Here is a 27,310-nt window from a genome sequence, read left to right on the forward strand (position 1 = left end):
CATTCTCTCTTAATTGTATGTCGCACGGACACATTTCTTCGTTCTCGAGTTCTCTCTTATTTGTGTGTCGCACACACATTTCTTCTTTTGCTTTCTCTCTTATTTTTGTGTCACACACACACATATTTCTTCTTTTCTTGATTTTTTTCTTATTTGTGTGTCGCACACACATACACATTTCTTTTTTTTCTCTCTTATTTGTGTGTCACCCACACATGTTAATTCTTCTTTTCCTTTCTCTCTTATTTGTGTGTGGCACACACATTTCTTCTTTTTTTTTTGCTTTCTCTCTTATTAATTTGTGTGTCGCACTCACACATTACTTCTTTTCTTGCTTGCCCGCACACATTTTTTAATTTTTCGCTTTCTGTCTTATTTGTGTGTCGCACACACACATTCTTTTCTTTCACTCTTATTAGTGTGTCACGCATACACACTCACTTTTTTTTTGCTTCTCTCTTATTTGTGTGTCGCACGCACACACTTCTTGGTATTTTTTGCTTTATCTCTTATTTGTGTGGGACACACACATTTTTTTTTGTTTTCTCTCATTTGCGTGTCACGTATAAGCAGAACTGAGAATTACCCTTTGAATTGATCCATGTACATTGACCTTAAGCCTCTTCATTGCGGTACAAATCTGATTCATTTCAAGGAGAATCAACACCAGTACGTGCTCCAAAAGCATGCCCCACACTGTTATGATATGTAGCTCCAAAACAGAGAATTTTGAGACCATATGCTTCTGTATCTCCAGCACAAAGTTATCTACTTCCACATGAAAATTTAACGAGTCACGCAAAACAATTTGGCATGATAAATATCATTTATAAAGTTCAGTTTAGTCACGTACTCGAACAAATTTAGAAGGGAGTTGTCACTGTCTCTGTGTCGTCTACAACTTCAGTTTGTCGAGCCTCCATAGACCAAACCCAATAGTACCCTTTTATAGCGGCAGTACCATGAGAGCTTCTCCACCATTGGTGCCACAACAGAAATGCTAGTCTCCTCAAAGGCTAATAAGGACATCGTCAATTGATTTCTTAAGTTGATGGGTATCGATCAGTTCAACACAGAGTGCCGATGATGTCACCACGAGTTCCTGCAACGATGCTGAGTGGACCATCAGAGAGTGGTGCAGCAATACGTTGAGGTCAAGGAAGGAGAGCTTATGGAGGGAAACCACGGGAGAGATGCGGCTAAGTGCTGTTTCGAGCAAGGGAAATGTGACGTCAAAGAAGGATATCGAACTTATGGAGGCCAGCCCAGAGGCCGTGCCACCAGCGGGAGAGGATGCTGGTGCATGCAACGGTGGCAGCACACCCCAAGCAGGCAAGGACCAGGAGGAGAAAAAGTCCTATGGGAGGGCCGGAACTGATGTGGTCAGCGCCTGCACCTAGCTCTACACCGAAGAAATGCTGACAACTCCACAAGCTTAGATCCATCGAAGCGTCGCAAGTTCCTACAAATGGGTGCGGCAGCAGATGAATGCTATTCGAACTCTATTCAAAACCCCTCTTCTTGTTAGTTATTAATATGTAAAACTTTTGTTGATGAGCGACGAAGGAGGAGATGGGAGGAGGAAGAAAGGGAAGTAAAAAAGAGGAGGGTTGGGGTGCTGGCCGGCTGTGGTCGATGATGATGAGGATACACGGGGCGTGGTGGCTGTTTCGGAAGGTACTGCCATTATTTGGGTGTGTGTGAGGGTGTGTGTGTGTGTGTGGGGTGTGTGTGGGTGGGGTGTGGGGGGGGGGGGGGGTTGAGGGTAGAGAGAGGTGAAAGCTACCACAACCCTATTTATTGATATCTGAGTGTCAAACAATTTAGTGACGGGTAAAATGTCTTTGGTCTTTCTTCCAAATAGATGGTCTAGTTGATCCCCACTAAAATTCATTTAATGTTTGCAACCTCAACATGCAATGATATATAAAATTCCCCCCCCCCCCTTCTATCTGAAATAGATGGTGTAGTCGCTGATTCTTTTATTAACTTCAGTTAAGTTATTATATGTTTTCAAATTAATAGGAAATTATATAAAGTTTATAATTCTATAATTGAGAAATTGTGGAAAAGCAACTGTTTATTTCTTTGCACAATGCTAATGCTGAGTTGTCACGAGATTATTTTTGAGCTCATATTTAAAATTTGTCACAATATCACCTTTTCCCCAAAAAAGGAGCGCACCAGGCCAATGAACTACACCATGGACCTCAGAAGTTTCCGCCGCACCTGAAGCTTCTTAACGAGTGCAAGCGCTACAAGTGAGCAAGCAAAATGTCGAGTGTTGTGAAGCAGCAAAATGTCAGAGTGTTGTGAAGCAGCAAAATGTCACAAACACACACACGCACGCAATCTTTCCTTTCTGCCTTCTCTCTAATTTGGGCATGATGATCAACCGGTGCGATTGAAAAAATACGACTGTACGCATCCGTGGTGTAAAAAAGAAGAAAATCTTGGACTACTCAGACGACATCTGGAAATTCTGACGGACCAATCCCATAGAGACTTAGTTGGAGATTCTTCTTCTTATTCTTTGTTCTCCTCCTGCGCTGCTAGCTAGTTGCAGTTTGTTGTTGTTAGGCAAGGAGGGTTTGTTGTGGATGCGTGCCAGGCTAGAAACCGTGGCCTGTGAGTGATCGAGTGTTGGTTGAATCAGTAGCCTGTAGGGTGCAAATTTCATATCTCTTGGCCGTGACTTTGTACATGTAGTTGCCATCAAATTAAGGTGTGTGACTCCTGGTGCTTATAGTTCGAGTTGATCCAATTGAATCTGATCTGATTGAATTAAGGTGTGTTTCCTTCTGCACGTTAGCTCGATATGTTTATTATAGACTTCTTTTGATTTCGTTTGGAACATTTTGTAACTGCTTTGTTTTCCGAGATCCCGGTCTTACGTACACTTGCAGAATTGATGGCGATTGTTTGGATGTCTAATTCTGGCTGTTCGCTCGATTTGTTCTCTGGAGACTTCTTTCGATTTCGTTTCGAACCTTTCATAACTGCTTTGTTTTTTCCGCAATCTCGGTTCTCCGTTACGCGTAGCATTTAATGCGAGTTCAGTCGTCCAGATGTTCTGCCTTTCGCTCGATATGTTTACCATAGACTTATTTCGACTTTTTTTTGAACTTTTCGACTTGTTTTCTGCCTTTCGCTCGATTTTGCCTTTCATAACTGCCGTCCGCTTTGTTTTTCTGAGATCTTGGTTCTCCGTAACGCTTAGTAATTACTGATTTCCATCTTCTGATGTTAGATATATTTCTTACGCGCTCGATATGTTCTTCTCGCCCTACGCCTGTCTCCTTCTCTACGACATTGCAGGCACTTGCTTTTCTCCTCCCTGCTCAGGTCTTACAGGCGTAAAGCACATTATGACCCACTGTGGCGGACTGTTCGGTGGACTGGAGCTCGTGGCGGTGTCACTTGGTGTGGAGCGTGCGACGGGGTAGTGCCACGTACCAGGCGAGCTACATCAGCGTGCTGACCTATGTACGTACGTACTCATTCCTATGGATCGATGAGGCAGGTCTACTTCGCTCAACACGACATGTGCTGCACGGTTACGTCGTCGGGGTCCTCTTCAGCCTCGAGATCTTCCCCTAAATATAACATATTTAGCCAATTACTGATAAACACACTAGACTCAAAGGGCCTGCATGTGTCAATAACACTTTCCAACCACCTTCAAGTCCTGGACACTCCTTGTAGTTTATGTAAAGTACACCATAGAGTTGGAAACACCAAACTCCAAGGAGCGGAAAGAAGTCTCGTAAACATATCAAGCTAACATATATATCGAGCAAATGAAGAATCTGATCTGATTAAATTAAAGTGTGTTTCATTCTGCCTGTTAGCTCGATATGTTTACCATAGACTTCTTTCGATTTCGTTCCAAATATTTCGTAACTTCTTTGTTTTCCGATATCCTGGTCTTCCGTACACTTTGGAATTGATGGCGATTGTCTCGATATCTAATTCTGGGTGTTCACTCCATATATTCTCTGGAGACTACTTTCGATTTCGTTTTGAACTTTTCATAACTGCTTTCTTTTTACCGAGATCTCGATTCTCAGTTTTATGCATAGCAATTAATGTGAGTTTGGTCATCCGGATGTTTTGCCTTTCGCTCAATATGTTTACCATAGATTTCTTTCGACTTTTTTTTCTTAACCGCTTTGCTTTTCGGAGATCCCCATTCTCCGTAACGCTTAGTAATTAATCACTTCCATCTTTGATGTTAGATATTTCTTACGTGATCGATCTGATCTCCGTAGACTTCTTTCGATTTCGTTCTGAGCTTTTCAGAAGCACTTTGTTTTTCTGAGATCTCGGTTCTCCGTTACGCGTAATAGTTAATGGAGAACTGTCGTTTTTGGTGACCAAATTATCTATCGCTCACCTAGGTTCATCAAAGACCACTTCGTTTCTTTCTTATGATATCAATATATATCTGACTCCGACAAAGGCTGAGCTCCATCGGAAATTATCTTGTCCAAGGAGGAGCATATCTCAGAACAGATACTGCAACAGAACCACTCCCCTTCTGGTAATTGCTTCAGAAAAGAAAACAAGCTAATGTGTATCAGCTTTCACCCCTAGATCGACACGTAAGCATTGTTAATTTTATGGGAATATATCATACCCGCATACATATATCCAAGCTACACGAACACCGTAGCATATAAATTTTTTCTCATATCTACACAAGCCTTAATGTTGTCCAGAAGATGACTCTGGAATAAATTTCTGCTGGGGAAGACAAGACTACTAAGAGGTAGCCAAAGAAGAATGCAATGCTTATTGAGAGTGAGGAAGACAGGGCGTGGTTGTGGGAGGAGCAGAACGAGTCTAGTTGTGCAAGAAGAACAATGACAGGAGGTGATTCTACAAATGGATCTAGTGAGCAATCCCAAATCGCTCTTCTCATACCATACCGATCAGAAGCATGCGGCGACGCCACCAGCTCCACCAGCAGTCTCCAAGCCCTCCAAGAGCTCGAAGCCTGCACGTAAGAGGACTGTTGGCATGGTCTCGATGATGAAGAAGGACCCACGGGGCGTGGCGACACGGAATTAACAATGCCTTCTCTCCTTTCAGGAGGTAATTAAAGCATCTTCATCTTGGCACCAATTGTGGGAGATGTTCTAATGGAACTTCTGACATGACACACTAATGGGTTTGGTCTTTTTGAAACACTACTTAAATGTATTTTACATAAGTTACAAGGATTGTTGGGAAATTGAGTATAGTTGGAAAGTGGTATTGACACGTACCAATTATAGAGTCTCGTGTCGCCTGCTCTTCTAGCTAATTAACCCCTCTCTATTTTTTATCTTGGTTGATTAGGATGAGGACTTCGTCAACAAAATTTACTACGCCGGTGTCGACATCTCGGTTGGTCGTCTCATCCCAACCAGCATAAGACAACGTAATGTTGTCTGAGAGGGAGCCAAAGAAGAATGCAATGCTTGATCGAGGGTGAGGAGGACAAGGGTGTGGCTGTGGGAGGAGCAAAACGAGTCTGGGTGTGGAAGAAGAACGTGGCAGGAGGTGATTCTGCAAACGGACAGTGAGCAAGCCCAATTCACTCTACTCGCACCACGGTGATCGGAAGCGTGCGCCGACGCCATCGGCTCCACCCGCAGTCTCCAAGCCCTCCAAGAGTTCGAAGCTTGCACGTAAGAGGAAGGTCTTACAACGGGTTCGGCCCATCCCGCACCAAGAGGTACTTCAAAGGCTGCAGCAGCATTCTGGAGGAAATTCCACCTGTTGTTGAACAACAATAATCTCATCCTACTGAATTACAACAAGAGAAGCCAACACTGCTCAAAGAAAATGCCGTTCCTACTCCAGGTCAAGCCCAAATTGATGATGCAAACTACCAAGCTATGGTAGACATCAATGAACCTGTTAAATATAATGCGACAAAATGGTTGGGACGATTGCTGGTTGGGAGAAGGAGAGAATTGATGATGTGTTTGGCTTCAATAGTGATCCCCGAGTTGTAGGCGTCAACGGCGGCATCAAGAGGAAGATCCCAAGGAAGAAGAGGTCAAATAAGCTTGTGAAAGCTCGATCACTCAATTCATTGATAAACTAGCGCCCTGCACCAAGATGTACTAGACGGCAGCAGCATCCTGGAGGAAATTCCACCTGTTGTTGAACAACAAGAATCTCCTCCTACTGAATTACAACAAGAGAATTCGACACCGCCCAAAGACAATGCTGCTCCTACTCCAGGTCAAGCCAAATGGATGATGCAGACTACCAAGCTTCGGCTTCAATGCCAGTTATAGAGTCTCGTGTCGCCTGCTCTTCTAGCTAATTAACCCGATTCTTTTCGACCTAATGTTAATTGTCCAGAAGATGATTGTGGAACATATTTTGGCTGAGGATGAAGACAAGGCTACTGAGAGGGAGCCAAAGAAGAAGGCAATGCTTCAGAGTGAGGAGGACAAGCGCATGGCTGCAGAGGAGTAAAACGAGTCTGGATATGCAAGAAGAATGATGGCAGGAGGTGATTCTGTAAACAGATAGTGAGCGAGCCCAATTTTCTCTACTCGTATGTACCATGCCGATCGGAAGAGTGCGGCGGCACCACCGGCTCAACCAGCGGTCTCCAAGCCCTCCAAGAGCTCGAAGCCTGCACGTAAGAAGAAGGCCGTCGACGTATACGAAGGTAACGAAGCATACTATTATTATGACGGGATCAGCCCATCCCGCACCAAGAGGTACTTCAACATTGCACCGCGCATTTGCCATTCGGCAGCTAGCTGACACCTAGGATTCTTTGTATGAAAGCCTCCAACCACCCAGGCCATAAACCCACTCACGGGTCACGCCCATGTTTTCTCCTTCCCCGTCTCTCTCTCTCGTTTTCTCTAGTCACCAACGAAGGCAAAGCCTCTAGAAGTCACCGCCTATGCCCCATGCATCGGATTCGCCGTCTCATCTGCACCTCCTGACACAAGCGTGAGCGCAGAACACATGAGTGATGTCACCTCCTATCTTCCCCGACCCTAGCGCCGCTCCACTGCCTCCTTGCAACCTTGCCATTGTCGCCTCCAAGAGTCTTTCCCAAGCTCGCCGTCACTGCCATCATCTCCACAGTGAGCCCCTCCTTCCCATGCACCTATCCATTAACCCGAGCCCCTGATCCGTTGTAGCCGGCAAGTCGCGTCGATGCGTGCAACTGCGTCTTGCCCATGTCCGACAATGGAATGTCGTGCCTGTTCCACCGAATAAGCCGTTGATGGGTCACTAAATTGATCTGTCAGCAGCGACTACCACAACACCAACTGGCTTAGGTAGAGAAATGTCAGTCGCAATTCGGTCGGTGCTAGGTCATCCACATAAGAGAATTTTAGTATCGGAGGTAGGGAATTAATACTTTCCTCTTAAAATGTGCCAACACATAAGAGTATTTTTGTACTATGTAAGCCACGTAACATTGGCCTAACTATTGGGCTAACCGGCTAGGCCCCAGGTGTCAATAAACACACTAGACTCTATAAAGGGCATGTGTCAATAACACTTTCCAATCACCCTCAAGTCCTCGACACTCCTTGTAGTTTATGTAAAGTACACCTAAGATAGAGTTCGAAACACCAAGAATCCTAGAGGAAATTCCACCTGGAGGAAATTCCACCTATTTTTGAACAACATGAATCTCCTCCTACCGAATTACAAAGAGAAGCCGGCATCACCCAAAGACAATGCTACTCCTACTCCAGGTCAAGCCCAAGCTGATGATGCAGACTACGAAGCTGCGACAGACATCAATGAACCTGTTAAATGCGACGAAATGGACGGGATCACTGGCTGGGACAAGGAGAGCAGTGATGAAGCCCAAGTTGTAGGCGTCAATGGCGGCATTAAGAGGAATATCCCAGGGAAGAAGAGGTCGAAGAAGCCCGTGAAAGCTCGGTCGTTCAAGTCATTGATGAACTAGTGTGCACACATGGTACGGGAGTGGCCCTCTTGCTTGGGTCCCCCGTCTCCGTATTATAAAAGATGTGCAAATTTGCTCCAGTTAGCTTACCTTAGTTATTACATATGCAAAGTGTTCACACTTTATCCGTTGAATTATCTTTAATTTCTCCATTTATCTTCTAGGGGGTATGTTCAAAAGTCCCCTTCAATCGACTTGCCCAAGGTTGTGGGGAACCCTGTATATTTTTCCATTAAAGCTTCTGATACAAATTCAGGACAAGTGTGCATGGAAACCTTAATCTCTGCACAGTAATTGCTGCTAAAGAAAGTAGCCAACTTGGTTTTATTAACCAGTTTATCCAAGCCTTCATGTAATATTCAATAATTCCCTTAAGGGGCATTAACCAGTTTATCCAAGCATTTCTTCATGCATACCAGCAGATTGAAGAAAGTGGCACGCACGCACCACTTCAAAATGATCAATGGCAGTTATATGGGAGATAGGCTTCCAATTTATTCTTATTCATGTTGTGATTTGTGGTTTGAGCAATTCTTTGCATTCCGGACCATTTGTTATCCGTTTAATTATTTCGATTGAACACTTGAATTTGGATTATTGTTGTATTCTTGATGTTCGCACATTCATAAATTTGATTTAAGTTGCTGTTATATTTGGATGTTCTGAACTATCAAAAACTATCGAAATGCAGGTGTCTGAATATAGGGTTTCACACGGTAGCTAAAAACTTTTTAGTGGATTTTCTTGATTTACCTCATCCAAGTTTTTTCCCATCCACCCGCAAACTTTTCGGCCGTACTCCATTCAAAAAGCATAAACGGAACCTTATCCAAGTTTTACGGGACAGTTTTTTAAGAGAGATGTTAGAGTTGCTCTAGGCCGATTTCAAACAACATTTCTGGTCCAGTATAGAATAACATTTTTTTTTTTTGAGAATCCAGTATAGAATAACAAGGCTACCTACACTTGCATACCTCTAGCCCGTGTTTTCATGGGCCCAAGGCGACTTTCCCAGTTGCCCGCTCGCGCTGTCCCGACCTCCCTTGGGCCAGGCCTGGCAGTACTATTGCAAGAATGACTCGATTTTAGCCTATATCTGCGGCATGTCCTGCCGAGATCGTTGAAGTTTTTGCTGGTCTTAAAAAGGACACCCCATTTGAGCAGGACGTATTCTCAAAAATAAATAAAAGATGAGCAGGACGTAGAGATGAATTGACGCCAGAACAGAGGTAACTGCAGCAAAAGATGACGAGACAAGAGCCACACGCAAGTCCTGACGATGCCTTCAATTTCTCACCTTCAGACCAGTCAATGTAATCTTCTCTTATGAACATCTCAGTCCGGTCAAAGCTAGTAGGAGTAGTTGTTTTGTTTTGAATTTGCTCTCTATATTTAAGCCGGCGAAGCTTTCGTGAATACATGCATATGCCAACTCTAAAATTATGATGCTTTGTCAATGAATAGAAATGGTACAAAACAAAAACATCAGAGCTCTCTCAAGCGTTTATATTTAATTGTTTCTCTCCCAAACTCAGCAACAACTTGATCAACCACAGCTACAAGGACAGGTACATGGATAGCATTTGCAAACACAAGCTGGACAACTTATCATACACCAAAGATCTTCACCAACGATGCAACACATCAAATCGGAAAAGTAGACTGTTGAACAGGCTTTGGCAATGTTTTTAGAAAAACACTGGGCAATGAAATTAAAAATATTGAAATGTTTCTCCCCGAGAGTGTTTAAAAAAACACTAGGCAAGCTGCTTTTTTTTCATTTTTCCTTCTCTTTTTTTCATATTTCATCATAATGTAATTCTTTTTTTAACGGAAGTGCATCATGCCATGCCAAACAATAGACGGATGCTATTACTGGTAAGTCAACTAGCTAGTAATGCTGAGCAAAATTACTCGTTGACCTTCGTGTGTTTCGTCTCCTGGCATGATTTAAATTCGGGACTATATCGAGGTTGAGTTGACTCAAATGTCTCTAAAGCTTCAGTCACTTTATTTCCGATGCTACATTATAAAGTGCAATTGTACTGCAACATATATAAACTTCTAAAAATTTAGAAGAAAAAAGGTACAATCAGGGCTCCATTATGTGCCAGATGACTATTGCCAAAATGGTACAACCAGCTAAGAACAATGAGGCTTTAACTGGTGTGATTCCTTGCTTAGTTGATCATGCATGGTATATATAGCTATCTTACAGTATGAAATGAATAAATTTTGTTTGAGTGGGACGGTTTGGAAGAGGCTAAAGTGGTTGTTATATTTCTTTGAGCTGATGTCACTGGAAATCAATTTTCAGAAAACAGAAATGATGTTGATACTGCCAGAATGAGTAACAATATGGTCAAGGAATATGCTGATCACTTTAAATCAGAAGCCTGCAATGCTCGTAAGTATGATGCTTTATCATGGATCAAAGGCGAATAAAAGAACATCTGGGCTCTCTCAAGCATTTATTTAATAAAATCTCTTCCAGATTTAGCAACACTATAATCACATACAAGATCATGTAGATATAATCTAATGATATTTAACCCCAAAGTAGAGCTAAAAAGACGTCGCGCCGTGCAAAGCCTGGTAGTGATATAGAAATATACAATCACGATGGACCGCAGCTACATGGATGTTGGCAGCAAGTACAAGGTGGACAAACGGGTCCGGCATCTGCAAGAAAGACATGGACATGGTTATGTATATGCTACGGAGATAAGTATATGGTAATAAATTGGAGCACATTCCTATGATATAGGAGTGATTGGTAGACCAAGTTATGTAATCCTGATTCTGACACAAAGCATAGTACATTCATTACTTTGCAATGGAATTGAACGAGCTCCATGTTGGCCAATCGAAGGGGCTACAACTTACATCGTTTCGATGATTATGCCTAACGTAGCCTATTACTTGATGAGCGTTGCGTGTCTCCTGCGAAAATCAAAAGGGTATAACATATATCGTGTATCTAGCTATCCCAGGCTCCCAGTGCTCGCTAGCGGTTCAGCGTCGGCTCCTTTCCATCCTTAGCATGCACCGGGGCCATCGATCTCCTCCTCCTTGGAGTCACCCGTGTCAAGAATCCGAAATGTCAACTGGTGCTTCTCCTGGGGGAACGGGCGCCACATGAACCCCGAACACTAACGCAGTGGAATAGCCACATCTGTGGCTCGAGGGGCCAAAAGCATCTATCTAGTTTAAACAACTGAGAAACGAAATTTCTAAGAAAAAAATGATGATTGACTAAACTTATAATGTCACGACTGTTTGGGGACGAAAAGTACATATATTTTTTCCTTCGAAATATCATGAGATGTGGGGAGTATTTGATTTGGCGTTTGCAAAACAGTACGTTAGATGTCTTGTCTGATTCAATAGGTATATAGGATATGTGTATAGCCCAGCAAAATGAACATGTTACTACTAGAAATTTCTTGTGCTCGGTATTTCATCATGCTTGCTATTCTTCCCGGAAATTAAAAAAGACATAATATCTCTTCCTACGTTGTATGTAGATATTACTGCAACAATAAGAAAAGAAAACAGTCGATCTTGCTAGATACATAAACAGACGGCTCTATTTTCTGATCATTCTGCACTAAAGGGAACACACGGATCTCAGTTTCAGACTTTAGTAGGTTAGCAAGGGTAGAGCACGTACACGATGCCGATGCCGGGTTTATGATAATGAGCAGAATAATCCCCGCTGTCACAAGCCCAAGAACCAAGCGGTACCTCCAAACCATCATCACGAGAGGAGAGGTGAAGTCAAGTGCAACTCGTTTTGGTTGTTTCAGAGCTTCGTCTTTGTCTATATAAAGGATCTGTACATGCAGTGTGACAAATGAAAAACTTAGAGAAAATATCCAACAATGGCAGCCTTTTCTCCATACAACAAAGAAAATTGAGACAAGCTGTTCACAACAAACAACTAGCTTGCTTTGACAGGACTGGGATGTTCAACGAAAAAAACAAAGACTTTGACTGGCCGGACTGAGAAACTGAACGTGTCGTCAGGACTTTGCGTCTCATTGCCTGTCCTCATTTTATTCACAAGTAATTCCTTGGCACGAGCGCGACAGCAGTGTAGAAAATTCACAGAAACTGTTACAGTTTCGCATAAAAGTCGAAGATGTAGACTGCAGGAAAAGCAGTCTAAACTAACTTGGCCAACACCTCAAAGTGTGAGGAGAATCCAGGTCATTCAAAGGACAGAATCAAAGCCAACAACCGTGTAGAAAATTCACAAAAACTGTTACAGTTTCACATGAAAATCGAACATGTAGACTGCAGGAAAACAAGTCTAAACTAACTTTGGCAAGACCTCAAAGTGTGAGGAGAATCCAGGTCATTCAAAGGACAGAATCAAAGCCTACACTTGTGAATTCCACGCTCAATGTGGACATGCATTGAAAAGCTCTGATGTGCCTCCAAGTGGGAAGAGAATCCAGATCATTCCAAGGACAGCATCAAAGTCACCACCGATCCATGAAACTCCAGTCATGCATACTTGTAAGAGGTTCATACTGGTGCGTTGAAAAGATTTAGTTCTGAACCCGAAAACAACACGCAAACATATTGGCCAGCCATGAAGAAGAAAGCACCAGAGTTGAGTTGGCGTCTATAAAACATATTAGCAGAGAATCCGACGATGCATGCCAGACTAGCTAGACGAGATGGCCAGTGCATCTGTGTGCATTAAGGCTCTAGCACTGTTAGCCACCGTGCTGATTTTGGCGACATTAGCCGATGAATCCAGCAATAACCGAGAAGCTCTGCTCTGCCTCAACTCCCGCCTCTCCATCTGGAACAGCACCACCTCGCCGGATTTCTGCACCTGGCGCGGCGTGACCTGCACCGAGACGACGCAACCTCCGGCGGCCGCCAAGGTGATGGCCTTGGACATGGAAGCACTCGGGCTCACCGGCGACATCCCGCCCTGCATCTCCAACCTGACCTCTCTGGTGAGAATCCACCTGCCCAACAACCAGCTCTCTGGCCATCTCCCGCCGGAGCTCGGCCAGCTCACCAGGCTCCGGTACCTCAACCTCAGCACCAACGTGCTCACAGGCGAGATCCCCGTGTCGCTGTCGTCGTGCGCTGGTCTTGAGGTCCTGGTGCTCAGCAGAAACTCCATCGGAGGTGCCATCCCGCCAGAGCTTGGTGCGCTTCGCAACCTTTCCTATCTTGACTTGGCCATCAACAAGCTTTCCGGAACCTTGCCGCCCTCGGTGGGGAACCTCTCATCCCTTACAGCGCTCCTGCTTTCGCAGAACCAGCTGCAAGGAAACATTCCGGATCTATCCAAGATATCAGGCTTGCAATTCCTTGACCTCTCGTATAATAGTCTATCAGGGACAGTTCCCACATCCATTTACAAGTTGTCACTGCTGACTTTTCTTGGGTTGGCCAACAATAATCTTGGAGGAACACTGCCTTCTGATATGGGAAACAGCCTCTCTAACATCAACATACTAATGATGTCTAATAATCATTTTGAGGGTAACATCCCTGCATCGCTAGCCAACGCCTCCAAGTTGGAGTTCATGTATCTCGGAAACAACTCGCTGAGTGGGGTGATTCCTTCTTTTGGCGCCATGATGAATTTGCAAGTCGTAATGCTGCACTCAAATCAGCTGGAAGCTGGAGACTGGACATTCTTCTCATCCTTGGCAAACTGTACACGGCTGAAGAAACTGAACTTGGGTGGAAATAACTTAAGGGGGGACTTTCCAGTCAATTCTGTAGCAGACCTGCCCAAAACTTTGGACGGTCTGACTCTTCAGTCTAACTACATCTCTGGTACCATTCCACTGGAGATTGGTAACCTGTCCAAAATATCCCTGCTTTATCTTGATGACAATCTTTTCACAGGGCCTATACCTCCTACTCTTGGACAGCTGCACAATTTGTTTATCCTTAAGCTATCAAAGAACATGTTTTCCGGAGAAATTCCGCCTTCAATTGGTAACCTGAATCAACTGTCAGAACTTTATTTGCAAGAAAATCAGTTAAGTGGAAGCGTACCAACAAGTTTAGCCGGCTGCCAGAAATTGGTGGCTCTAAACCTATCTAGTAATACCCTCACTGGGAACATCAGCGGTCTCATGTTTAGCAAGCTGAATCAACTGAGCTGGTTACTGGACCTATCGCACAACCAATTCACATACTCCATACCAGTAGAACTTGGTAGCTTGATGAACCTTGGTTCCTTGAACCTTTCGCATAACAAACTCGCCGGCAAAATCCCATCAACTCTTGGTGCTTGTGTTCGGTTGGAATCACTTCGCTTAGAAGGAAACCTCCTGCAAGGAAGCATTCCCCAATCACTGGCGAACCTCAAGGGGGTCAAAGTGCTAGATTTCTCAAGGAATAATTTATCCGGTAAGATACCAGAATTCCTTCAGACATTCACCTCGCTGCAATACCTAAATATGTCCTTCAACAACTTTGAGGGGCCAGTCCCCACAGGTGGAGTCTTTACCGGCACAAACAATGCTTCTGTCCAAGGAAATCCACACCTTTGTTCATCTGTTGGAGTCAATGATTTTCCTAGGTGCTCTACTTTGGTATCTAAAAGAAAGCACAAGTTCATTGTTCCATTGTTGGCAGCTCTGTCAGGTCTTGTTGGAGTGGCTTTGATCTTAAGGCTGTTCTTCTCTGTTTTCAATGTTTTGAGGAAGAAGAAGCGGAAGTCCAGTGAATCGATTGACCACACATACATGGAGATGAAAAGGCTAACATATAATGATGTAAGCAAGGCAACAAACAGCTTCTCTCCAGCCAATATAGTTGGCTCTGGGCAATCTGGGACAGTGTATAAAGGCCAGATGGATGGAGAAGACACCATGGTAGCTGTTAAAGTGTTCAAGCTTGATCAATATGGTGCAGTTGGTAGCTTTGTTGCTGAGTGCAAAGCATTGCAGAACATCCGTCACCGAAATCTCGTGAAGGTGATAACTGCATGCTCCACTTATGATCCGATGGGGAATGAGTTCAAAGCTCTAGTGTTCGAATACATGGCTAACGGTAGCCTTGAAAACCGGCTTCATGCTAAGTTCCACAAGCACAATGCTGATTTGGGTTTGGGGGTGAGGATATGCATAGCAGTTGACATTGCTTCTTCACTGGAATACCTTCATAACCAATGCATCCCACCAGTTGTACACTGCAATTTGAAGCCAAGCAATATACTCTTTGATGACGAAGATACTGCATATGTCTGTGACTTTGGGCTAGCAAGGTTAATTCGTGGTTATTCATCTGGGGTTCAGAGCAACTCAACAAGCACAGTTGGACCAAGGGGATCTATTGGGTACATTGCTCCCGGTGAGTAGGTTTAATATTGAGCACCCGTAATATATATCAAAACTAATCTGAATTAGTATAAGTATATCTTTTGAAAATATCTCTCATTGTTTTGCTTCTCTGAAATTTTTGTTTCAAACATTGCAGAGTATGGCATGGGAAGTCCAATCTCAACTGAGGGTGATGTATACAGCTATGGCATTATTATTTTGGAAATGCTAACAGGGCGACGACCTACTGATGAGGCGTTCAGGGATGGCCTTACACTCCGCAAGTATGTAGGGGCATCACTTTCAAAAGTTGAAGACATTCTTCATCCCAGCCTTATAGCAGAAATGAGACATCCACATGCTGATCATACCCCAAAAGCAGAAGAATACAGAATAACTACACGGATGGGTGTCTGTGCCCTCCAACTCCTTAAACTTGGCCAGATATGCTCGGAAGAATTACCGAAAGATCGACCAAGCATGCATGAAATTTATAGTGAGGTAATTGCAATAAAAGAAGCATTCTTCTCTATGAATAGCTACTGAAAAAGGTTGGAAATATAGAATATAGATTTGTGCCTCACCTATTTTGATTTTCTCTAAAACTTTCTTAATTTAGAAAGTTAGATAGTTATGTAATAATGGTACTATCATTATGCATTGATGTTTGCTGGACTTAAATAAAGGCATATTTATATATTGTCAAAATGAACTTTGCTTCGGTGGAAAACCTCATAGCTATGTTTCGCTGCTTTCATCATGCAGATGAGGGTGAGTGCCCTAACCCTGGTCTGTGGACCTTAACCTAGGTTACCATGTGACATAAATACTCTGTTTCTTTAACTAGCATTTTGAAAAACTGTATGATGCAAAATATAAGACAAAATATCTTGTGGAAACAGCTGCTGATACACTGTGGGGCTAAAGGTCAATCAGATTTGATATGTACAAAAGGGACAATATAATGAATAGTAGTGGACAATAAAAAAATCACATGCTAATTAAAGTTATTTTGTAGCTTATAAAAGAAATTGGGTTTTACATTGGAATTTTACATGTTTATATAACAATGCCTCGTATGCAAATGGTTTTAATGAAGTTTTAACCGTGGTTTCACTGGATATTTTAACATATGATATTCAAAAAAGAAATGGAGAACAATGAATCTAAACCTGCATGAAATTTGCTGAGCACTTGGTGTTTTGTAATTTGTATATCCGATAATGTTTTAGTTAACATCTGTAAGCTATCATCACTGGCAGAAAAATAGGCACTGTATTCTAATACTACTATGGAAGTTTGAGTCAAGGATTTTTTTTTCTCCCCACTATTTATACTGGTATTTCTTAAGTTACAAAATAGCAACAGGACAACTTGAGGACACCAGACACAAAGCTTGCATGTCAGATCCCAAACAAAAATAAAGCTGACCACTTAACAACCGATGGAATAAAGGTACAGTATACAACATAGAAAACGCACAACGTGTTGGAAAGGTACCATCATTTATAGCAGAGTTTGCTACGAAATAAAAGCTCTCACCGGCTGATGGCTAAGAGCCTAAGATAAATGTACAGAAGTATACAACATTATGCAAATTGAAATTGAACTGTATAGACATTGGCTAAAATTATGGAAATATGATCATGCTAAATAGTGCGACACTGGTATATATATGGTGTTTGAAATTGTAGAAACAGTTCGTCCATGCCAAAGTGAGATAGTATCTTTTCTAAATTGCGCAAGGACCCATCAATGGAGACAAAGATTTTCCGTATCTTCCAATCGTAAGACCGAGCCAACTATTTTTGGTATCTCCTAAATCTGAAAACTCAACTTTTTTTTTCAATCTCTCATATCTGAAAGACCCAATTGCAAAATGTTTGTTCCATCAATATTCATGAAAACTAACTACCTTGTTGTTAAAGTTAAAAACGCTGCAAATGCACTCTGTTTCTTCCCACAGTTGGAGCATTGGGTAATGCAATACAAAATAATTAGAAACGGTAATTCAATAGGAGTTACATGTTTATCCCTAGCTTTAGTTAATGCCCATCCTTTCTCATAATTAGAATGTCACTCCTTGTTAAGTTTGATTGCACCACCATTCTGCCAGAACATGTTTATCCCTAGCCTTAGTTGTTATTTCTACCAATTTGCTTCATATCTCATCATGCTAAAACAGGAAATGTTGATACCAACTAATTCATGTCAGAGCGCTATAAATAACTTTGTTCCCTTCTTATGAACATAATGTAGGTTTGAGCGATTAGTGCTTCTAGTAATTGATTGTTTCTGCAAAGATATGTATAGTTTTTTGGTCAACATAGCAAGAGAAAAGCCATCTACATTAGAACCAATAGAGCATTTACATGTGCACACGGGAAGTCTATTAGTACATACATACTGATTGACGCTATGCGCTCCTTGATGCTATATGTATATGTACAGAATTAAGATCGCATTTCTATATGCAAACACTGGCAGAAATTAGCAGAGTAACGGAATGGAGAAATAATAGCATACACATAAAAGGCATGGTGTGTGTTTGAGGAGAATAAAAGAGCAAACACCAGTATAACTAAGATTCTTCTGGCTCAAAACAATCACAGGGCCAAATCCAATCAGAAACTTATTTGTTGTCAAGGGGGCAAGGGGCATGTATGGATTGCTTCTAGCATTCAGCATCAGGATTAATTTAATGCCTACCCTGTGGAGCCAGGTTCTTATGATTAATACAAACAGTAGGACCTGATGAATCACTTGTATGGAGTAGGAACTGGATTGGTTGTTTGTAACGCAAGTACTAACAATGCGACAGCAAACAATCAAAAAACAGAACATGACGAATCACTCACCTCGAAACGCAAACACTGATGCATCTTCTCCGATCTCAACCCTGCGAGTCTGCGACCCACCCGTTGCTGTGGAAGCTCGCCCTCTGATTGCCCCCACGCCGCTGCTGCCGGTTGCCCTAGGCCGCCGCAAATCGCCTCTGCGGAACCCCCTGCTGCTGACAAGCGCTGCAGCCTCCGGTCGCCCCGACATCGCTACTGCCGCCTGCCGGCCGCCCTGGGCAGCCCCAAATCGCCTCTGCGCCGCCACCCGCCGCCGCCGCAGGGAGCCGCAGCCTTTGTTTGCCCTCCCGTCGCCGCTGCCTGTTTCACTAGCGGCGCCGCTAATCACCCGCGTGCTGCCCCGCAGCGGACCACGCTCGCGTCGTCCTGCGGCTGACCGGCCGCCGCTGGCTCCCCGCACCTCGCCGCTTTTGGTTCCGATTTGAGTTACAAAAAAAAATGAGAGATGGGATAGGAGAGAATCATAGATGTACAATGATTGGCCAAAAACTAATCTTTATTTTCATGATAAACCATATTTCAATATATCCAATCTATTCTCTTGCCTAACTAATTTAGAAGAAAATAATGGAATATTGTCTCTTATTTGGATATGGCCCATCACACTTGTCTTATCTTAGTAAGGAAAAAAAAATATAAAGACTATACCGCAACGAACATGTTACAAAACATCTGGCCCGTACTTCCATAATGGTAGTAGATGATAAGTTGAAGCAGCATGATGCATCCAGTTTTGCTACAGAGCAAATACAAAGTTTATGCCACGGGACATGAACTCAGAACGATAGGCACATAAAAGCAGACTCTTGAGCCTTGGAGGATTCATAACAGTAATCACGGCTTCACGGGACATGAACCTCCAGCCATTCATTTTCAGGGATATATGCTCTTGCTCCTAATTCGCCATCATCAGACAGATTTAGGGTCCTGTCAGCAGATTTAGGGCTGTGCAACATAATTTCAGTGAGAAATAACACTAGAACAGCAGAGTAACCAAGCACCAACAGGGCACAAAATATGGAATAATGGAAGAATACGTGGATCGTACTTTCATGGATTAATAGTTCAGATTCAGGCCTAAAACAAATCAAATTAGCCATGAGGAAACTGCAGGCATGCATGAGCCAAGAAAATAAACTTGGGTTTGCTGCTGCTACTAGTCTACTACTATACTGCAACACCAAGAAGCTGCAAGACTGCAATTATATCCAGAACTCTGTAACTTTGAATTGACAAACTACATCTGCGATAGTATATAGTATACTCCACTAGTACTAGGAAAACTTGGAGCAACTTGGAGTACCATAATTAAAAAGCAAACTGCAAAATTCATTTTACTCATAGTTCAGGATCAACTTCATAATTCAGAACGAACAGAAAGCTGCTCAAGATCGCAACATCGGCACAGCAGAGCAAACAAAATAGTTTATCAGAACCAGGCAAACAAATTTGCTGAAATTGAACTTATTATCTGCGCATATCATCCATCCATCCATATTCTAGTAGAAGATCCTATTCTCCGGTTTATTCATCGCCCAACCTTCGATCTCCTGCCTCAATTCAGTCTGAATCCTTAGCGGCCCCGGGACGAATCCACAGTAGAGTTCATCAAGAAGCGGAGCATTGCAGAGCAAGAACTTGGCCAGTGTCCTCTGCGCCGTGCCGCCATGGTAATGCACCAGGTTGATCTCCCTCACCTGGTCTGCCAAGCAAGGAATCATGGCGCTCGGTGCGTCGAGGACTTCATAGGGGTTGTAGTGCTCAAGATGGTGCACGTCGTGAAGCTCCCGTTCCTTGCAGCCCAAGTGCCGGCCAGGGAGCCACCTGTCCCAACGCGGCGGCGGAGGCTCTGTTTGGAAGACCAACGTGAGCACCTCCAGGTTCGGGGCATGCTGGAGGATCCTGCTCATCGTGGCGACGATGGCATCGTCATTGTGTGGCAGGCATCCGCTCATCTTGAGGTGGCGGAGGCTCGAGAATACCGGGAGGCTTATGAAGGTGGCCTTGTCAATGCCGGAGCCCAGGCGAGCTGACTGCAGGTGGAGGTGCTTCGTGCCTACGAACAGCTGCAGAAACTCCCTGAGCCTGGTGAGCTCCTCCTCTGATGTGACCTCCTCACTGCAGATGTCGACGTTGCACGACGCGATCGACAATGGCCGCGAGTCGTCGCTGCCGGGCATGGTCAGGAAGGACGTGTTGGGGATGGCGCCGTGGTACTCGAAGGCGCGAAGCTCCGACGCGTCAATGGCGACGCTGGTCAGGTTGTGGCAGCAGCGGAGGGCGAGCCTGCGGAGGCACGTGGTGCTGAGCACGGTCACCGTGTGGCAGGCCTCGAGCGTGAGATCGGCGAGGCGCGGGCAGGCGGATACGTGTCTCTGCACTTCTTCCATCTCGTCAGAGACGTAGACGAGGAGCAGCTCCTGGAGGGACGGCAGGCTGATGGCGGACGGCGGCGAGAGCCTGCAGGGCCCGATGCGGAGCATTCACAGCACGTCGCAGGAGAAGAGCCCGCTCGGAACCGTGTACTCGGGCTCCGGCAGCGATGTGGTCTCGTCGTCTTTGGAGGAGACGGCGTCATCAGCGTGTTCCCAGGCAGAGGAGATTGCTTCAGCGATAACATCAGCGCCGTCTTGTTCCCGGAGCGAGTTGTCCTCATCATACTCGCTGCATTCGTCAGACTCAGAGGTCGCTGCCGCAGAAGAAACGTCCTCGTCGGTGTTGTCGTCGTGCTCCCCGATGGAGTGTGCGAGGAGCGAATCATTGCATTCCGAGATTTTGGATTGCTCCTCCCCGTCCTCCTCCTCCGAGGAAACCGCGCGGCGTAGGGAGTAGCTGCAGAGGCCGGTGCTGTAGAGGCGGAGGTCGAGCTGGAGGTCGGTGTCGGCCTGCTTCAGAGCATACGAGAGCCACTGGTCGGCCGTGCGCGAGTCATCGAGGCAGTAATTGTACTTGTGAACGCGGAGCGCACGCAGTGGCAATGCGCCGCCGCCAGAACCTGCCCGGTGCCGATGACGTGCGAGGAGTGCGGCGGTGACGGTGTCGGAGAATGGCGGCGGCGGGTTGGGGTCCTCTGTGGTCCTGAGGCGGCCAGAAGAGTCGTAGGTTAGGATGGGGCTCTCCCTCTCCACCAGCGAGACAGTGTGGACGGCGGCGTAAGTGTAGCGCCATCGGGACGAGAGCGCGGCTGCGCGCGCGGCCTCCTGCGCCGGGAGGAAGGAGACGACATGGCCCAGCACGCTGTTGCCCAGCTTACTGATGCGGTCGTCACCGCCGGTGATCTGAAACTTCAATCGACGGCATTCCTGGTTCCGGGGCAATACCATCAAGCTTGTGTTTCCCTTTCCTTCTTAATTAGCCACCCAGGTCTCAACCTTGCGATTCATGTGCTCATGCATCCTCCCGTTCCCGTCGTCCACACACATCTCTTCCAGCGCCATTCCGTTCTCGGCGAAGAATTTGACCAGCTTCTTCCCGAAGCAGTTCGTCTTCTCGGGTCGAAATTCCAAGCTCACATGTCTTAAGCTATCTCGCACTAGCACACTCAAGGCAGGGATGTCAGAAACCTCGCCATACTCACCAGCATCGCCATTGTCTCCTTCGAGAGGAACCATATGGTTCAATCTTCAGCGGCCAAGGAAATGGCTAATGGAGCCGCTCAGATCGTCTCGAGATTTCCTCCCCAGAAACTCTCGCACATAGTGACTGTTTTTGTGAGAATCCCCTTTCGTCGTGGTGAGGTTGATCCGGAGATGGCGGAGAACGGGGGAGGTCCACAGCAGGTTGACGATGGCCACCGCCGCGGTCTTGCCCTTGGGCCTGTGCACTCCCTCCAGCTCGAGGCGCTCGAGGGCATTTAATGCCGGGCGCATGCACTCGGTGGTCTCCGGTGGGAGGTTGACGGCGATGTCCTCGAGGCGGTACACCGCCAGCTTGAGCTCCTTGACGCTGACCATGTCGGAAAGGAATTGCCAGAAGAACATGCGGTTCCGAGCCCGGAGTGGATCATCGCTGCGCCTATGATGGAAGCATGGGCTTTCAGAGGTGAAGCGCAGGTCGGCCCGTGCCAGGTCCGGCGGCGGCGGGCAAAGCGAGAGCCGCCGCAAGAGTCCCTGTACCTGAACCGCCGCAGCCTGGGCGCGTCGATCTCCACGGCGACAGCAACGCCGGAGCCGCGGAGCGTCCAGCCGCACTGGTCAAGCACAGGCGCCGTGGCCGCCGGGCAGCGCAGGCGGAGCACCTCTTCCTCCTCCTGCCCCTCACCATTCTTCCTTTGTGTTTCTGCCGCGAGAAGGACGAACTCGAGGTGAACCACGGCGAGGCCCGGCGCGGCGTCGACGAGCTCCTGGAGGTGCCCCAGCGGCACGACGCAGTGGAGCAGCCGCAGCGACGCCAGCCGCGGGAACGCGACGCCGCCGGCCGGCATCGGCATCGGCATCCGGATCAGCTCGCAGTTGGTAAGGTCCAGCACGCGCAGCGTCTCGGACGGGAGCGCGCCGAGGCCGAGACTGCAGAGCCCGATGTCGGACGAGGAACCGGGCTCCTCGACCAGGCGCGCCGCGATGCCGTAGTGCGTGACGGCGACACGGAGCTCCTCGACCCGGCGTGCCGCGGGGCGGGAGAGCAGACCGCCGACCACGTCGATCTCCTGCAACGACCAGCGGCCCGCGCCGTCGCGGTACAGGAAGTCGTTGGCCAGGATGCTGCTGTCGGCGTCCAGGTTGAAGGTGAGCCTCGTGACCGGGTCTTCTCCTTCTTCGTCGGCGGCGGCGTCGAGCGCCGACCTGGCGCCGGACGCGAAGCCGTCCCGCAGGGAGAGGATGCGGGCTATTCGGTCGTTCCTGGGGAGGTCGAGGAGACGGTCGGGGACGCGGATCTCGAGGTTGACGGCGGCGGAGGCGCGCCAGAGCGAGCGGAACCGCCGCAAGAGCGCGCTCGTGGACGCGGCCGCCTTTGAAGGGGCGAAGTGGAGGATGCGCCGATGAGGTCGTCGGAGAGATCCGAGAGGCGGCCGCCGCCGGCCATGGTGGTGACCGATCTCGATGGGGATTCTGAGTCGATTTTGGGCTGGGGCACTGGGCCTTGATTTCTGAACGAGGGCCGCTTCCCTCTGGGCTATGCCGAGAGCAGAGATCTGGCCAGAATTCTCAACCGCCTCAAAGCCATATACTTCTGGGCTTCCTCGTTTATGTACGAAAAAAAAATCACAGTTAAACTACAAACTAAAATTGTAATTTGCAGATCGGATCAGCAATAATTACCTACGGGATGCAGAAAAGTTGAGTAAAATTGTGTACTCTCAAAATTTGCCTAAATACAGATGTATCTATATGTAAAAGGGTCTAGATACATTAATATTTCGACAAGTAATTCCGGTCGGATCCTCCCTGACTTCAAGACATGAGTGGTTACGTACGTTATCCACTATTTCTATCATAAATTTCGTAGATTGGAAAAGTTTGATGGGTTCGTTGCATGAAAAATAAAAAAAAAATCCTACGAGATGTGCGGAAGAAACCAAAGATCATATCTAGTAGATGTAAGTAACGAGAGGGATAATGAGCATCATACCCTCGTAAACCACAAAGCGTTACGATCACGGGATCGTTGTTGGCGTCGTGGTACTTTCGATGAGATCGCTCTCAATGCCGAACGTACGACACCTCCTTAGTATCCACACGTACGGCTTTGATGTCATCTCCTTCTTCTTGATCCAGCAAGATGATGGGAGAGGTTGACGAGATCCTGGCAGCATGACGGCGTGGTGTAGGATATGGTGGAGAACTCCACGGGCAGGGCTTCGTTGCGCACGGGAGAGAAGGAGAGGTACTAAGGGAGAGAGATCCAGTTGAGAGCTTGGTGTGTTCTCTCCCCCTACCCCTCCCCTCTATTTTATATAGGGGTGGTGGTCCGGGTTTTTCCCTCCTCCAAGAAGAGGCTAGGGCCGGCTAGGAGAGTCCCAGAAGGATTCCTCCTTCTGCCCGGCCTCCCCCCACGTACATGACTTCCACCGTACAGTGGAGAGTCCCCACGTTTCCTCTCTTTCCCCTAATGGGCCTAGGAGATAACTAATTAGATTGCTCTAATTAATTACTATAGAGTATGATTTAAATTCTCAGGATTTTTCTTGAAAATTCCATAACCTTTTGAGAACTTCCGGAACCTTCTAGAACATTCCTGGTCCATACCGGAAAATATCCCGAACTTTTCCGAAACCCTGAAACAGCTTTCCCATATATAATTCTTTATCTCCGGACTATTCCGAAGCTCCTCGTGATGTCCTGGATCCCATCCGAAACTCCGAATCATAATTCGATATCACCATCTTTTATCTCATCAAACCCTAGCGACATTAAGCGTTAAGTGTGTGACCCTACGGGTTCGAGAACATGTGGACATGACCAAGACACCTCTCCGATCAATAACCAATAGTGGGACCTGGATGTCCATATTGGTTCTCACATATTCCATGAAGATCTCATCGGTTGAACCACGATGTCGAGGATTCAATTAATCCGGTATCCAATTACCTTTGTCTCACGATATATTACCTGCCCAAGATTTGATCGTCGGTATCACCATACCTAGTTCAATCTCGTTACCGGCAAGTTCTCTTTACTGGTACCGCAATATAATATCCCCGCGACTAAACACATTAGTCACATGCTTGCAAGCTCATTAGGATGTTATATTACCGAGAGGGCCAAAAGATATCTCTCCGTCACGTGGAGTGACAAATTCCAGTCTTGATCCATACAACCCAACAAGCACATTCCGAGATACCTGAAGAACACCTTTATGATCACCCAGTTACGAGATGACGGTTGATGTCCACAAAGTATTCTTTCGGTACTAGGGAGTGGCATAATCTCATGGTCTAAGAAAATGATACTTGACATAATAAAAGCATTAGCAATTTAAACTTAAGTGACACGATCAAAAGCTATGCTTAGGTTTGGGTCTGTCCATCACATCATTCTCCTAATGATATGACCTCGTTAATAAATGACAACACATATCTATGGTTAGGAAACCTTAACCATCTTTTAATCAATGGGCTAATCTAGTAGAGGTGTATTAGGGACACGGTATTTGTTTATTTATCCACACATGTATTTAGTTTCCTGTCAATACAATTATAACATGGATAATAAACATTTATCAAGAACAGGTAAACATGATAATAACAAATTTATTATTGACTCTGGGACATATTTCCAACAAAGTTGTCAATGAATTTAATAAATTAGATTATTCTTTAAGCCCAGTTCGTTTCAACCTTGTTCCCTGCCATCTTCGCAGACTACATGTGCTCGGACTCCCCTTATCCACTGTCTCAGTCTCAGATTGGGTCTCACCAGCTTGGTTAACCTCACAAGCTTGAAAATTCAACTTGTTTCCCTGACAAGGCTCTTGCTAGGCTGACCTGGCTGGTGCACCTTACACTGCACGTTAGGAAAAAGAATGTTCCTGAGGAAGGTGCCATCGTCATCCACACTGCATCTTTCCCAAATCTCAAGGATTTCTTCTTCAGAAATGAAGTGCCTTGCCTCGTGTTCCAGGCTGCAGGGGCAATGCACAAGATTCAGAGCCTCACCATAGAGTGTTACGCAGAAGCAAAGCGGCAAGGCAGCGATTTACAAGAAGGAAGACTTTACCGGAGTTCAGTATGAACTTGAGTCCGCCGACAGTTGTCAGCATGAGGAAGAGCCTAAAACTTGGGACGTGGACAGTCTCAAGGCCGCGCTCACGAAGGCGATCCCACACATTCGTATTCAATCCGTGTAAATAACATGTTGGTGTTTCTTTGGAAAGGTAAAAAATTCGCATAGCTACTGATGGATAATTTCCCATGCTTGAAAAATAAATCTATATCTATACCTATCTAAAAATACGAACCGTTCCTTTCACCACGCAGTTTACTCGTTCGTCGAGCGCCTTGGTCAAACCGTGGGCAATTCCGATCCAACACGCTGCGGCCGCCCCTCTCGCCTCTCGCACGTGTCTCAAACAAAAAAAAATGCCTCTTCCAGGTGCCGCAGCTGTGTGATATGGATTATGGCAGGGGCACCATCCCTCCCACATCGCCACATCCCCGTCCCTCCCGCGCCGCCGCCGGCTCCTCATTCACCGCTACCAGCGCGACTCCTTCTCATATATGGTTTGTGGTTGGACTTGGCTGGAGGCGCCGGTCTTAGGGCCGTGATTGGGATCTCAAAGCTTGGGTTAACACGATACAGAGAGAGAACGAGGAGCAGAGTAGAGCAAGGGCGCCGCGCGGGGAGATTAAATGTACGAAATAGACGATTGAAAACCCGAATCGATCCATGAGGTGATGAGAATTAATTTGGCGGTTTCGATTTTGAAGAAATGGTCGGGGCGAGAGAATCGAAGGGGAATTCAAGGGGGCGGCGTGCACTGGAACTGCAGTCGCGTGCGCGTGCTGTTATGTGTCTCTCAACCGAAGAAGACGATGCGTGATGGCCCAAAGCAATGAAATTGTTTTCCTTTTAACTAAAAAATTAGAGCAAATTCAAAATCAAATGCAGCCAGAAAAATAAACGAAAAATGACAAAGGTTGAATGAAATATTTTTGAGCCAATAAACTATTTTCATAGCCAAATTCAAAATCTTTTCAAACATGTGGAGCGGACTGTGGCAAGGCATTTCGGCTAGTAAGAATGTAAAATTGATGTTTAGTTTCTTTATGTTCGCATTTTTTTAAGGAAATCGAGGGCGCTGATAGGATGATCAATGCGGGGTTGCAACAGGACCATCCGTGATTATTTTTTAGGGGAAGGCCCATCCGTGATACTACGGGGCGAACTGAAACGGGCTGTTTTTTAAGGGATGACATGTTTATTTAACTGGGCCTTCATATTTCTTCGACACGGTCCAGTCTCCTTTGGGCCACCTCTGAGTGCTTTCGGCCCAGGCCGGTCTGCTCGATCCACCTCGCCCTAAAAAAAACCCTCGGATTTCATCGATCAAATTAAATCACTCTTACAGCTCAAAAAATAATAATTTAAATCACCTTTGGGCGCAATAGGGCTGTAGTATCTTTTTGCGGAAAAGGAGCTATATATACGTCAACATCGATAAATATAGTGATATAGACGCCGTGGATTCAGAATCTCTTCAACTTTAAATCTTGTTGCTCTGATTTCATTGGTGTTGAAATCGGAAGCCTGGCTCCT

General features: G+C 45.8%; 2 protein-coding genes across 3 annotated transcripts; one reads left to right on the forward strand and one right to left on the reverse strand.

The window, feature by feature from the left end:
- Positions 1 to 10,350: 10,350 nt before the first annotated feature.
- LOC100841469 lies at positions 10,351 to 25,407 on the reverse strand. The gene is made up of 4 exons (XM_024454536.1): positions 25,393 to 25,407; positions 18,117 to 23,328; positions 11,622 to 11,784; positions 10,351 to 10,630 (listed from the first exon to the last, which is right to left on the reverse strand). The coding sequence occupies exons 1-2, from the start codon at positions 25,405 to 25,407 to the stop codon at positions 21,970 to 21,972; spliced, it is 1,374 nt and encodes a 457-aa protein (XP_024310304.1). The 3' UTR covers positions 10,351 to 10,630; positions 11,622 to 11,784; positions 18,117 to 21,969.
- On the forward strand, positions 12,546 to 15,966 carry LOC100834426 (probable LRR receptor-like serine/threonine-protein kinase At3g47570). Of its 2 annotated transcripts, XM_014903004.2 has the most exons (3): positions 12,546 to 14,344; positions 14,423 to 15,289; positions 15,416 to 15,966. In XM_014903004.2, exons 1-3 carry the CDS (start codon positions 12,637 to 12,639, stop codon positions 15,802 to 15,804), a joined length of 2,964 nt encoding a protein of 987 aa, XP_014758490.1. In that variant the 5' UTR covers positions 12,546 to 12,636; the 3' UTR covers positions 15,805 to 15,966. The 2 variants fall into 2 exon arrangements, with proteins under 2 accessions (XP_014758490.1, XP_003575766.1); XM_003575718.4 differs by having other exon boundaries at positions 12,546 to 15,289.
- Positions 25,408 to 27,310: the final 1,903 nt, after the last annotated feature.

Source organism: Brachypodium distachyon, chromosome 4 (genome assembly GCF_000005505.3).
Source record: "Brachypodium distachyon strain Bd21 chromosome 4, Brachypodium_distachyon_v3.0, whole genome shotgun sequence".
Lineage (NCBI taxonomy): Eukaryota > Viridiplantae > Streptophyta > Magnoliopsida > Poales > Poaceae > Brachypodium > Brachypodium distachyon.